We start from the raw sequence: 14,882 nt of genomic DNA, 5'->3' as shown, positions 1-14,882 counted from the left end.
AACAGTTTGTTCACCCATTCTCCCGCTGATATCCATCTGGGTTGCTTCCAGTCTGGGCTACTGTGAATGAAGCTGTTATGAACATTTTTGTACAAATCTCTTGGTGGACTTGTATTTTCATTTCTCTTATGTAAATACCCAGGAATGCAATTGCTGGGCCAAGAGTAGATGTAGATGTTTAATTTCATAAGAAACTAAAATATTTCCCCAAGTGGTTTTAGTATTTTATGCCTCTCACGGGATGAGAACTTTGGCTGCATCACATCTTTGCCACCATTAAGTGCTGTCAGTTTGTTTGTTTTTAACCCAACCTGGTGGGTATGTAACAGTATCTCATTGTGTTTTTAATTTGCATTTGCCTGTTAACTAATGACACTGAACAGTTTTTCATGCACTTATGAATCATTTGTGTATCTTCTTTTGGAAAGTAAATGTTCAACTGTTTGCTCATTTTTATATTTATTGGGATCTTTATCTTTTTACTGTTGAGTTATTTAAGTTCTTTATTCTGAATACACGTCTGTTATGAGGTATTTTTGCAAATGTTTTTCCTATTCTTTAGGCTATCTATGTAAAATTATCTTTTTATAAGCATTAGTTTTCACTTTAATGAAATTTGCATGGTACATATTTTTCCACCCTTTTATGTTTAGCCTGTTTTGTCTTCATATTTCAAGTGCTTTCTTGTAGACAATTATGGTTGGGCTTTGCTTTTTTTTTTTTTTTTCTAATTTTATTTTATTTTTAAACTTTACATAATTGTATTAGTTTTGCCAAATATCAAAATGAATCCGCCACAGGTATACATGTGTTCCCTATCCTGAACCCTCCTCCCTCCTCCCTCCCCATACCATCCCTCTGGGTCGTCCCAGTGCACTAGCCCCAAGCATCCAGTATCGTGCATCGAACCTGGACTGGCAACTCGTTTCTTACATGATATTTTACATGTTTCAATGCCATTCTCCCAAATCTTCCCACCCTCTCCCACAGAGTCCATAAGACTGTTCTATACATCAGTGTCTCTTTTGCTGTCTCGTACACCAGGTTATTGTTACCATCTTTCTAAATTCCATATATATGCGTTAGTATACTGTATTTATGTTTTTCCTTTTGGCTTACTTCACTCTGTATAATAGGCTCCAGTTTCATCCACCTCATTAGAACTGATTCAAATGCATTCTTTTTAATGGCTGAGTAATACTCCATTGTGTATATGTACCACTGCTTTCTTATCCATTCATCTGCTGATGGACATCTAGGTTGCTTCCATGTCCTGGCTATTATAAACAGTGCTGCGATGAACATTGGGGAACAGGTGTCTCTTTCCCTTCTGGTTTCCTCAGTGTGTATGCCCAGCAGTGGGATTGCTGGATCATAAGGCAGTTCTATTTCCAGTTTTTTAAGGAATCTCCACACTGTTCTCCATAGTGGCTGTACTAGTTTGCATTCCCACCAACAGTGTAAGAGGGTTCCCTTTTCTCCACACCCTCTCCAGCATTTATTATTTGTAGACTTTTGGATCGCAGCCATTCTGACTGGTGTGAAATGGTACCTCATAGTGGTTTTGATTTGCATTTCTCTGATAATGAGTGATGTTGAGCATCTTTTCATGTGTTTGTTAGCCATCTGTATGTCTTCTTTGGAGAAATGTCTATTTAGTTCTTTGGCCCATTTTTTGATTGGGTCATTTATTTTTCTGGAGTTGAGCTGTAGGAGTTGCTTGTATATTTTTGAGATTAGTTGTTTGTCAGTTGCTTCATTTGCTATTATTTTCTCCCATTCTGAAGGCTGTCTTTTCACCTTGCTAATAGTTTCCTTTGATGTGCAGAAGCTTTTAAGGTTAATTAGGTCCCATTTGTTTATTTTTGCTTTTATTTCCAATATTCTGGGAGGTGGGTCATAGAGGATCCTGCTGTGATGTATGTCGGAGAGTGTTTTGCCTATGTTCTCCTCTAGGAGTTTTATAGTTTCTGGTCTTACGTTTAGATCTTTAATCCATTTTGAGTTTATTTTTGTGTATGGTGTTAGAAAGTGGTCTAGTTTCATTCTTTTACAAGTGGTTGACCAGATTTCCCAGCACCACTTGTTAAAGAGATTGTCTTTAATCCATTGTATATTCTTGCCTCCTTTGTCAAAGATAAGGTGTCCATATGTGCGTGGATTTATCTCTGGGCTTTCTATTTTATTCCATTGATCAATATTTCTGTCTTTGTGCCAGTACCATACTGTCTTGATAACTGTGGCTTTGTAGTAGAGCCTCAAGTCAGGTAGGTTGATTCCTCCAGTTCCATTCTTCTTTCTCAAGATGGCTTTGGCTATTCGAGGTTTTTTGTATTTCCATACAAATTGTGAAATTATTTGTTCTAGCTCTGTGAAGAATACTGTTGGTAGCTTGATAGGGATTGCATTGAATCTATAAATTGCTTTGGGTAGTATACTCATTTTCACTATATTGATTCTTCCAATCCATGAACATGGTATATTTCTCCATCTATTAGTGTCCTCTTTGATTTCTTTCACCAGTGTTTTATAGTTTTCTATATATAGGTCTTTAGTTTCTTTAGGTAGATATATTCCTAAGTATTTTATTCTTTCCGTTGCAATGGTGAATGGAATTGTTTCCTTAATTTCTCTTTCTGTTTTCTCATTATTAGTGTATAGGAATGCAAGGGATTTCTGTGTGTTGATTTTATATCCTGCAACTTTACTATAGTCATTGATTATTTCTAGTAATTTTCTGGTGGAATCTTTAGGGTTTTCTATGTAGAGGATCATGTCATCTGCAAATAGTGAGAGTTTTACTTCTTCTTTTCCAGTTTGGATTCCTTTTATTTCTTTTTCTGCTCTGATTGCTGTGGCCAAAACTTCGAAAACTATGTTGAATAGTAATGGTGAAAGTGGGCACCCTTGTCTTGTTCCTGACTTTAGAGGAAATGCTTTCAATTTTTCACTATTGAGGATAATGTTTGCTGTGGGTTTGTCATATATAGCTTTTATTATGTTGAGGTATGTTCCTTCTATTCCTGCTTTCTGGAGAGTTTTTATCATAAATGGATGTTGAATTTTGTCAAAGGCTTTCTCTGCATCTATTGAGATAATCATATGGTTTTTATTTTTCAGTTTGTTAATGTGGTGTATTACATTGATTGATTTGCGGATATTGAAGAATCCTTGCATCCCTGGGATAAAGCCCACTTGATCATGGTGTATGATCTTTTTAATGTGTTGTTGGATTCTGATTGCTAGAATTTTGTTAAGGATTTTTGCATCTATGTTCATCAGTGATATTGGCCTGTAGTTTTCTTTTTTTGTGGGATCTTTGTCAGGTTTTGGTATTAGGGTGATGGTGGCCTCATAGAATGAGTTTGGAAGTTTACCTTCCTCTGCAATTTTCTGGAAGAGTTTGAGCAGGATAGGTGTTAGCTCTTCTCTAAATTTTTGGTAGAATTCAGCTGTGAAGCCGTCTGGACCGGGGCTTTTGTTTGCTGGAAGATTTTTGATTACAGTTTCAATTTCCGTGCTTGTGATGGGTCTGTTAAGATTTTCTATTTCTTCCTGGTCCAGTTTTGGAAAGTTGTACTTTTCTAAGAATTTGTCCATTTCTTCCAAGTTGTCCATTTTATTGGCATATAATTGTTGATAGTAGTCTCTTATGATCCTTTGTATTTCTGTGTTGTCTGTTGTGATCTCTCCATTTTCGTTTCTAATTTTGTTGATTTGATTTTTCTCCCTTTGTTTCTTGATGAGTCTGGCTAATGGTTTGTCAATTTTATTTATCCTTTCAAAGAACCAGCTTTTGGTTTTGTTGATTTTTGCTATGGTCTCTTTTGTTTCTTTTGCATTTATTTCTGCTCTAATTTTTAAGATTTCTTTCCTTCTACTAACCCTGGGGTTCTTCATTTCTTCCTTTTCTAGTTGCTTTAGGTGTAGAGTTAGGTTATTTATTTGACTTTTTTCTTGTTTCTTGAGGGCTTTGCTTTTTAACCCATTCTAATACTGTCTTCTAATTGGAGTATTTAATCCTCTATATTTAATGTGTTTATTGATATGCTTGGATTGAGTGTGCCAACTACTATTTTGTTCTATTTGTCACACCTTTCTCTTGTTCCATCTCTTCTTCCTTTCCTGCCCTCTTTGCGGGGGTTAAATAATTCTGGTATTCATTTTAATCTTTTGGCTTTTAGTTAAAATGAAAAAGGCATTTTTAATGGATTCTCTAGGGACTGCAATATGCATCTCTAACTTATCACAACCTTTTAGAGTTAACTGAATATTTCTTCATGTATGGTATATTTCCACTTGCTTCTCCATCCTTTGTTCCATTGTTGTCATATATTTTATATCATATATTATACTTGCCACAATACGCACTTAAGCTTTTTGTTTTGAACAGACAGATGGTAAAGAAATGAAGAGAAGAAAATAAAATAATACATAGTCTGCTATATTTACCATTTCCAGTGGCCTTCAAATCTGTTACCTTTCAGTTACCCTGTGGGGCCACTTCCCTTCAATTTAAGAAACTTCCTTCAGTATTTCTTGTGACATGGTTGTTTATCTGAAAATGTCTTTATTTCACTTTCATTTTTGAAGTCTGGTTATAGAATTCTGGGTTGATGCTGTTCCACTGCCTTCTGGCCTCTACTGTTTCTGATTAAAAGAAAGCCATCCTGCATACCATTGTTTTTCTATATGTAATTTGGGTTTTATCTGATTGATTTTAAGATTTTCTCTTTATCTTTTGATTTCTTGCATCATGATGTGGCCAGGTGTGGCTTCATTTTTTACTTATCTCATTTGGGGTTTGTTAACCTTCCTAGCTCTGTAAATTGATGTTCTTCACTAAATTTGGGTGGCTCCAAGCCATTATTTCTTGAGATACCTTTTTTCTGCACTTTTATCACTCTCTTTTTCCCCTGGGATACAAATTACACATATGTTAGACCACCTGATATTGTCTCACTAATCTCCAAGGCTGTCATTTTTTTCATCTTTTTCCTACTGGTTCTTCAGATTGAATCAGTTCTAATCAAAACCACTGCATTTTTCTTCTACCATCTCCAATCTACTTGTAAGTCCCTCAGATAAATTTCAAAATTTCATAGTCTCTTATCTTTCAGCTCTATTCTTTTCTGTATTCAGCTGTATTCTTTTCTGAGATTCTCAGTTTATTTTTCTTACACATATATTTTCCTTTAAATCTTTAAACATATGTATAATAGCTGCTTTAAAATGCTTGTCTGCTAATTGTAACCTCTGGGCTAGGTGCAGTTTTTTAAAAGTATTTATTTATTTTTGGCTGTGCTGGGTCTTTGTTGCTGCACTGGCTTTTCTCTCGTTGTGGTGAGCGGGGGCTACTCTCTCGTCGTGGTGTGCAGCTTCTCTTTGTGGTAACTTCTCTTGTTGCTGAGCACAGGCTGTAGGGTGCATGGGCTTCAGTAGTTACGGCACGTGGGCTCAGTAATTGTAACTCCTGGGCTCTAGAGCATAGGCTCAGCAGTTGTGGTGCACGGGCTTAGTTGCTCTATAGCATGTGGGATCTCCCTGGATCAGGGATTAAATCTGTATCTCCTGCATTGGCAAGCTGATGCTTTATCACTGAGCCACCAGGGAAGCCCTGGGGGTCAATTTTTATTGACTGCTTTTTTTGTTGTATATAGACACACTTTCCTGGTTTCATCAGATGATTGGATACTGTACATTATGAATACACTATAAAGTATATACATATGTATATGTATATACATTATGTGTATGTGTATACATTATGATACACTATAAAGTCTCTAGATTCTACTGTGTTCCAATGAAAAGTGATTTTTGTTCTGGCAGGCATTCAACTTGGCTATATCCAAGCTCGAAGTCTGTCACCCTGCTAATGGGCAGCAGCTGTATCTTGGATCGGTTTCTTCATATTCCAGATAATGCTTTTGTGCCAGGCCACCTGGGCTCTCCCCCATATATGTAGAGTTTAGCTGTTATCCAGAGATTTGGGTGGATTTTATGTGTATATTTTGTGCCTCAATTCTTCAGAAGCTCCCAGCCAGGATTTCCTCCCAAGTGTTCTGGCTGCTCTGTCAGCCCCAGATTCTGTACTCTAATATCTCAAACCAGAGAGGCTGAGCTACAGTCCAAGGCAAGAAAAGATTAGGCAGTGCCTTTAGGCAGAAGGCTGCAGATCTTGGCCATTGCAGCTGTCTTCCAAGGATGGAGGTTTCTACCCTTGGGAGATCACATGTACTGATGTGAAACTACTCCAACTTGTAGGGCGAAGCAAAAAGAAAAAGCTGTGAAACAATATGAAAGCATGACCCCACTTATACATTTTAAAAGTTATTGCAAAAGTACAAACTAGTAAGTAAGTGCACAAAGCATGTATGGGACCCACCAGCCATGCCTGGCTGTTTCTAAGAGGGGACTACTATGGGGCAAAAGTCTCTATATCTGTATGCAAGGTTTCACATTTTTTACTCCATGAATTTCTACATTTGAATTTTATAAGAATATATATGGGCTTTAAAAAAATACTGATTTTTGTATATGGTTTATCTCAGAATACATGAATATAATTCCCTGTGCCATACAGTAGGACTTGTTGTTTAACCATTCTATATATAACAGTCTGCATCTGCTAACCCCAAACTTCCAGTCCATCCCTGGCCATTGGCAAGACTGATTTTTTTGATGGTTTGGTGGGCTCAGCAGTAAAGAATCTGCCTGCAATGCCAGAGACCAGGTTCAATCCCTGGGTCGGGAAGATCCTTTGGAGAAGGGAATGGCAACCCATTCCAGTATTCTTGCATGGAGAATTCCATGGACAGAGGAGCATGGTGGGGTATAGTCCATGAGGTCGCAAAGAATCGAATATGACTGAGTGACTAACACTTTGATGATTTGGTGGTATTTATTAGCTCTCCGTTTGAGAAGAATTGCTCTTAAACTTTGGATTAAGTGCCTAGAACAGTGCCTGTCATACAGGAGGCATTCAGTAACTATGGGCCCTTATTATTGCTGTAATGTGGGAACAATACCTCTTTCATTTGGTTCCGCGGCAGAGAACATGGCCATGAAGCCATTCCCAGCTGTGTTGGCGTCGGAAATCATCTGCACCATCATCTTGTTGCTGCTGGACACAAGGGCTCCAGGCCGGAACGTGCCGCAGAAGCGCCCGATGCGCTGGCCGTTGGCATGGCCATTGTACACATCCACAAAGTCATAACGACACAGGTTGTCACTCTCCAGGTCTATGAATCGGAAATTAAGAACTACCACTTTTCCCTCTGGAACCTGCCAAGAAAACGGCCAAGGGGAAAACTGTGTCATGGGAATGGTGTCTGAAATCTTCACATCTAAGCCAATTACTGAAATGAGCAGAGAAAAGGTTAATACCCCAGATCATGCTTTTTTCCTTCAACACTGAATGAGGCCATAAAAGGCATTCTACCATAATGCATTCCCAGTAAAAGACGAGCATTTATTATCTTTTCACAAATTCCACAATTCTCTAGGGTACATGAGCTTATTCTTAGGGAGTCTGTCTCAAAGTTGCAAACTATTGGATCAGTCTTGTTTTTGAAAATTAATTATTAACTTGTTTGGCTGCGCTAGGTCTCAGTAGCAGCATGCGTTTTGGGTTGTTTTTTTTTTTTTATTAGTTGCAGCATGCAAACTCTTAGTTGAGGCATGTGCGATCTAGTTACCTGACCAGGGATCAAACCTGGGCCCCCTGCATTGGTAACACGGAGTCTTAGCCCTAGACCATGAGGGAAGTTCCTGGATCAGTCTTATTAATTAACAAATCATAGCTTACAAAGAATACCAGGCCTGACTGGATCTTAGCACACATCTCACATCTGCACATTCTAAAGCACCATGGCACTCAGACATAGTGCTCGGCAAAGATCCATTTGAAATGTCAATTCTTACAAATAACACAATAGGACAATCTCAAGACATAGAATGTTTCTATGAAATTCAAACTCAAAGGGTGATTTGGCAACTGTGTAGGTAATTTATAGATAATTCACTTTGGGTCCTCAAGAGGCCAGATCAATTATCTACACTGATTATATTGATTAATTGTTGAATCAGCTCTTCTCAAAGTCACTGAGTTTTTGTTTTCCAGGTGAAAACTATATACTAGGCAGCCTTGAAACAAAATACACTGATGAAAAAGATGCATTTTCACTTTCTCCACTTTCTCATAAGACTTTTTTCACCATAATTTCCTCCTCCCTCCTTGTTCCCTGACTAGGTAGAGAAAAATGGCTACAAAAGCATTTGGCAGGATTCTTAAAAAAGCCCCATTTATTTCACACTATTTTTTAATTTCTTCATACAAGCTGTTTAGTCATAAAGTCTTGATCAGATTTGTTTCACACTCAATAGCATAAGAATTTCATTCTGTAAAAACCTACAGATGACACAGATCAGTGATTTAAAAACAACAAAGATCCACAAGCAACACTGTTCACTTCATCTTAATTAACCATCTCAGACTTAAGGATCAACAGATGCCATCACATGTACGTGGCTTCCCCATGTTGGTAAGTGCCCCATACTGGTAAGTGACATGAAATTTTTTTTTCCTATAATAAGAAGTGTGTCAGTGCTACGTGCCTTTTTTAATCAAACACATAACACCCAACGGAGAAACTATAACCCAGTAATCACAAGAAGGGGGATATTTTAGCTTTACCATTGTTGCATTCTAATTGCTGGAGGCTTATCTTAAGTATGAACATCAGAAGCTCTAAAGCCACAGTCTAAGAAGCTGACAGCAGAAAACACAATTTAATTTTTAAACATTCTCACTGAGATATTTGTTGCAGAATGTCCTTGGTTTTTTTGTTTTGTTTTGTTGCATACAATCTTTCTTTATCCCATGATGAGAAAATTATCACAATGTGGTGCCACATCTGCTACCTTGACTATAGGCAAGCTCTCCATGAATCACTGAAAAATTCCCAGTTAAGAAAAACATTTGTAACTAAAGTAATTTGGATTGTCCTTGAGTGAATAATGACTATTTGCGTAAATGTATAAACTCTATGGAGGGCAATTCAAAGTTATGACACTCATCCACCCACAAAGTGAGTGTAGATGAAAAAGGATAGAGTTCTAAGGATGGAGTCCTGGGGGCATTCCAATGTCATCGTGTCTCAAAGATGAAGCCAAACCACCAAAGGGACTGAGTCAGTAAGTAGGAGGCAACCAGAGGAAGGATGTGGTGCCCAGAAGCCAGACAAAGAGAGTGTGTCAAGCAGGAAAGACGATTGGCAGAATCAGGCGCTGCTGTTTAGTCAGTAGGATGATGACTGAGATATGACCACTGGGTTTAGCAACCAGAGGTCACTGGTGACTCTGACATGGCTGTTTTGCTGGACATTAGCAGGCTGGGGAATGCTGATCTAAGACACCGTGGAGCACGGATGGTCTGCCCAGTGAGCGGAAGGCAGGCAGATGCAGGGAGGTTGGTACACGAGGCTGTGGTGGCATATGAAATTTTCTTCTGATTACTTTGCTTTTCTCAGTGAAATAGAGAATGAGGTCATCAGCAGCAAAAGAGTGGATATGGGAGGAGCTACTGGGAGTTTGAGAACAGATGAATAGGTAACAGATTGCTGCTGAGTCGCTTCAGTCGTGTCCGACTCTGTGCGACCCCATAGATGGCAGCCCACCAGGCTCCCCCGTCCCTGGGATTCTCCAGGCAAGAACACTGGAGTGGGTTGCCATTTCCTTCTCCAATGCATGAAAGTGAAAAGTGAAAGTGAAGTCACTCAGTCGTGTCTGACTCTTAGCGACCCCATGGACAGCAGCCTACCAGGCTCCTCCATCCATGGGATTTTCCAGGCAAGAGTACTGGAGTGGGGTGCCGTTGCCTTCTCCAGTGTAATAGATTAGGGAAGTGTAACAGGGCTGCCATGAGTGCTGAGGTCCACTGGAAGTAAATGAATTAAAAGTGAGTCCTCCCTACCATATGATCCCGCAGTTCCACTCCTGGGTACATATTTGAGAAAAACAAAAACAGTAATTCAAAGACACCTGGGCCCCAGTGTTCATAACAGCATTATTTACAAAAGTCAAGATATTCAAGCAGCCTACGTGTTTATCAATAATGAAGGGATAAAGATGTGGTACATATATACAATGAAATATTAGTCAGTCATAAAAGAATGTAGTTTTGCCATTTGCAACATGGATGGACTTGGACTCTGGGATTCCCTGGTGGCTCAGACGGTAAACTCCTGCAATGCAGGAGACCTGGGTTCAATCCCTGCATTGGGAAGATCCCCTGGAGGAGGGCACGGCAACCCACTCCACTATTCTTGCCTGGAGAATCCCCATGGACAGAGGCCTGGCAGGCTACAGTCCATGGGGTCACAAAGAGTCAGACACGACTAAGTGACTAAGCACAGCACAGGATGGACTTGGAGAGTATTAGGCTAAGTGAAATAATTTAGACAGAGAAAGACAAATACTGTATGATATCACTTAAGAGTGGAATCTATAAAGTACAACAAACTAGTGAATGTAAAAAAAGAAGCAGGTTAACAGAGAACAAATCAGTGGGGAGAGGGCAGGGAGCAAAGGGAGCAGAGTAGGAGGTAAAAACTATTATGTACAAAATCAACAAGACCTGGGTTCGATCCTTGGGTTGGGAAGATCCCCTGGAGGAGGGAAAGGCTACCCACTCCAGTATTCTGGCCTGGAGAATTCCATGAACTTCATAGTCCATGGGATCGCAAAGAGTCAGACACGACTAAGTGACTTTCACTTTCACAAAATAAACAAGCTACAAGGATATAGGGTACAACACAGGGAATACAGCCAATAATTTATAATGTTAATAACTATAAATGGAATGTAGCCTTTAAAAGTTGTGAATCACTATGTTGTATTCCTATAACTTACATAATCATGTACATAAACTATGTCTCATTTAAAAGGAAAAAAGTGAGTCCTCTGCGTGGTTGTATTCTCTTTCTCCCCAGCCATGTTCAGCTCCCTAGGTGGAGGTCCAGAGTAGGCAGAGTTGAATTTAAGCAGTGTTGTGGGAGGAGTTTGGGGAGGTGGAGGGATATTTGCCAAGTTAGGATGATGAAGGGAGAAGGGACATAGGCAGGGGAATGACCACAGTGGTGGACTACGGAATCCACGCTGGGTTATAAGGACAGAAGTCAGGACTCAGTGGGGTGAGGACAGTTGTTGTTGTTCAGTGGCTCAGTCGTGTCAAACTCTTTGCGACCCCATGGACTGCAGCACGCCAGGTTTCACCATCTCCCAGAGCTTGCTCAGACTCATGTCCATGGAGTCAGTGATGCCATCCAACCATCTCATCCTCTGTCGTCCCCTTCTTCTCCTGCCTTCAATCTTTCCCAGCATCAGGGTCTTTCTAATGAGTCAGCTCTTTGCATCAGTTGGCCAAAGTATTGGCACTTCAGCTTCAGCATCAGTCCTTCCAATGCATATTCAGGACTGATTTCCTTTCCGACTGACTGGTTTGATTACCTTGCAGTCCAAGGGACTCTCAAGAGTCTTCTCCAACACCACAGTTCAAAAGCATCAATTCTTTGGTGCTCAGCCTTCTTTATGGTCCAACTCTCACATCCATACATGACTACTAGGAAAACCATAGCTTTGACTAGACAGATCTTTGTTGCCAAAGTAATGTCTCTGCTTTTTAATATGCTTTCTAAGTCAGTCACACCTTTTCTTCCTAGGAGCAAGTGTCTTTTAATATTATAGCTGCAGTCACCATCTGCAGTAATTTTGGAGCCCAAGAAAATAAAGTCTGTAGATTGTGGTGGAGGCAAGGATAATGACAATGAATGTGGATGACTAAGAAGCAATGGAGAAGAGAAGATAAAAGACCCAAAGGGATCATCCACACAGATGTTGAAATGGCTGTGAATTAGTCCTGAAAACAGTGACCATAAGCCAGGGCCTAAAGTTTATAAGAAATGTGGAAGGCTGTCGTGAAGTCTTCCGATGACTGCAACATGGAAGGACACGGGACATGATGGTCTTGTTTCACTGGTAATTTCTCAGTTCTCTGTCACTGAGAAAATAGTGTGACTGTAGTCAGGCTGTTGAAATGGAACCCAAGCTTTGGAAATCCATTCCCTATGGGTAAATCATTTATTTTCCAACGTTCTTTACTTGGTCTGGATGCAATGAAAAGTTGAAGCTTCTCTGAGAATGAGACACAAATATGTTGGTAATAGAAAATGGGTTACAGCGTGTAACTCTGAACACAAAATCCAACAACCCTAACAAAAATTCTTTGGAGGGAAGATTTCAGGGGAGATCAGTATTCACTGTGGGTCTCCCGGAACTAGATAAATGCCATCTCACACTGAAGGCCAAGAGAAATTCTGTTGCAAGTGAGATGCACGTCGTAGTGAACCCTTCACTATAGCACAACACTGTTCATCTTTATATGAGGAACCAAGACTGCTGTTTTATTGACTATGCCAGAGCCTTTGACTGTGTGGATCACAAGAAACTGTGGAAAATTCTGAAAGAGATGGGCATACCAGACCACCTGACCTGCCTCTTGAGAACTCTGTATGCAGGTCAGGAAGCAACAGTTAGAACAGGACATGGAACAACAGACTGGTTCCAAATAGGAAAAAGAGTACATCAAGGCTGTATATTGTCACCCTGCTTATTTAACTTAAATGCAGAATACATCATGAGAAATGCTGGACTGGAAGAAGCACAGGCTGGAATCAAGATTGCCGGGAGAAATATCAATAACCTCAGATATGCAGATGACACCACCCTTATGGCAGAATGTGAAGAACTAAAAAGCCTCTTGATGAAAGTGAAAGAGGAGAGTGAAAAAGTTAGCTTAAAGCTCAACATTCAGAAAATGAAGATCATGGCATCCAGTCCCATCACTTCATCCCAAATAGATGGGGAAACAGTGTCAGACTTTATTTTTCTGGGTTCCAAAATCACTGCAGATGGTGACTGCAGCCATGAAATTAAAAGACGCTTACTCCTTGGAAGGAAAGTTATGACCAACCTAGATAGCATATTCAAAAGCAGAGACATTACTTTGCCAACAAAGGTCCATCTAGTTAAGGCTATGGTTTTTCCAGTGGTCATGTATGGATGTGAGAGTCGGACTATAAAGAAAGCTGAGCGCCTAAGAATTGATGCTTTTGAACTGTGGTGTTGGAGAAGACTCTTGAGAGTCCCTTGGACTACAAGGATATCCAACCAGTCCATCCTAAAGGATATCAGTCCTGGGTGTTCATTGGAAGGACTGATGTTGAAGCTGAAACGCCAATACTTTGGCAACCTGATGCAAAGAGCTGACTCATCTGAAAAGACCCTGATGCTGGAAAGATTGAGGGCGGGAGGAGAAGGGGACGACAGAGGATGCGATGGTTGGATGGCATCACCAACTCGATGGACATGGGTTTGGGTGGACTCTGGGAGTTGGTGATGGACAGGGAGGCCTGGCGTGCTGCGGTTCATGGGGTCGCAAAGAGTCAGACACGACTGAGCGCCTGGACTGAACTGAACTGAACTGAAGATTGCTGCCCTGTGATGTGAACTCTGCTAAGAGTTCCTGGATTATCATTCTAAAGGATTTTGGAAAGCATCTTCTCTGAAGATGACCTTCCACTTCAAGAATATATAGTCTGTACCCTTGGTTATTCTTTGTTAGGCGTATAAAAAAATATTTAAAGATACATAAAGTAATATACACTTGGATACCAACAAGCCAGAATTGATTATTGTTAACATTCTTTAAAGTCTCCTTCAATAAAGTAAATAAATAATTTCAGATAAAATAGCTTTCTTTGTCCTCATGTACAGCCTCATTCCCCTGCCTTTCTCAGAAGCAAACATTCACAAATTTAGTGAGTTTCCTTCTGTGCTATTCAAAAAGCTAAATTAATATACCTGTATATGTATCCATGCAAAATCCATAATTGTGTTTTTATGTAAGTTTTAAAAATGAATGAAAGTGGGATACTGCTGTACATATCACTTTCCAACATGGGCATCCTTGAATTTTCTCAAGGGTGAGGAAGAAGAGAAGTGGGAGAAATTAAAACAACAGGGATTTGGTAAGCTATTTATTCTACCTAGAGCACTTTTCCACTTCTGCCCTTCTCTTACTCAGGCTCAGGGTCTCATTTTCAAGGTCACCTCTTCCTGGAGGTGCATCCAGACCCCTCCCACGTCCTCCTCTCAAGATGGGCTCTGCCCAGTTAACAGCCTGGCCCTCGGGTCTCCAAGCCCTAGAAGGCTCAACCCACTTACTTGGCCCCTGTCTGTTTTCCCTGAAAGATGGAGTTCTAGAAGGTAAGGATCCTCATGCCTTGTTCACTGTCCCATTCCCAGCTTCTGGACAACCCATGGCTGCAAGCAGAGTTGTATCATAAAGATTTACTAAATGAATGAATCCATCAAGAGCTAAATGGACATTAGGTTCTTTACACAAATCCTGGACAAGGTACCTCCTGGGTGGCTCTGCCTCTTTGAGTTTTAACATCTCATACCCTATCCAGCAGCAAAACTCTAGAAGGCCTCTTTCTTTTCTAGGTCATTCTTTAAAAAAAAAAAAAAGAAGACATATCCTTGGGGAAACTATCTTTCAAATCTCCTGTGAATGCTAACACAATGCAGAAACTCAATTAAGACACTTTCTTGGGGTAACATATTAGACAAGGCCACTGATTTGTGAGATCAAATTGACCAGGGGATAAACTATCTGCCTGTAGAAAAATAAATCTGTATTCGTGTTTTTCCCTATCAGCAGCTGAATTCTTCGTCGACCAAAGCCCGGCGCTGCAACAATGACCTCAGCTCACCCCGCAGTTCCTGGGATGTCCTCACGGTCACAGGCAAGAGTGCCA

The 14,882-nt window shown here is 40.1% G+C and overlaps 1 protein-coding gene across 1 annotated transcript in view; it reads right to left on the bottom strand.

The window, feature by feature from the left end:
* Nucleotides 1–14,882, bottom strand: part of PCOLCE2 (procollagen C-endopeptidase enhancer 2) — a 95,581-nt gene that overhangs the window by 25,202 nt on the left and 55,497 nt on the right. The window contains exon 3 of the mRNA XM_019966413.2: nt 7,032–7,287. Within this exon, the coding sequence (XP_019821972.2) occupies nt 7,032–7,287 (256 nt within the window). The remainder of the gene's footprint in view (nt 1–7,031; nt 7,288–14,882) is intronic.

The sequence above is a fragment of the Bos indicus genome, chromosome 1, assembly GCF_029378745.1.
Source record: "Bos indicus isolate NIAB-ARS_2022 breed Sahiwal x Tharparkar chromosome 1, NIAB-ARS_B.indTharparkar_mat_pri_1.0, whole genome shotgun sequence".
Taxonomy (NCBI): domain Eukaryota; kingdom Metazoa; phylum Chordata; class Mammalia; order Artiodactyla; family Bovidae; genus Bos; species Bos indicus.
The sequence above is the reverse complement of the archived record's forward strand: the minus strand, read 5'-3'. Positions and strand labels throughout refer to the sequence as shown.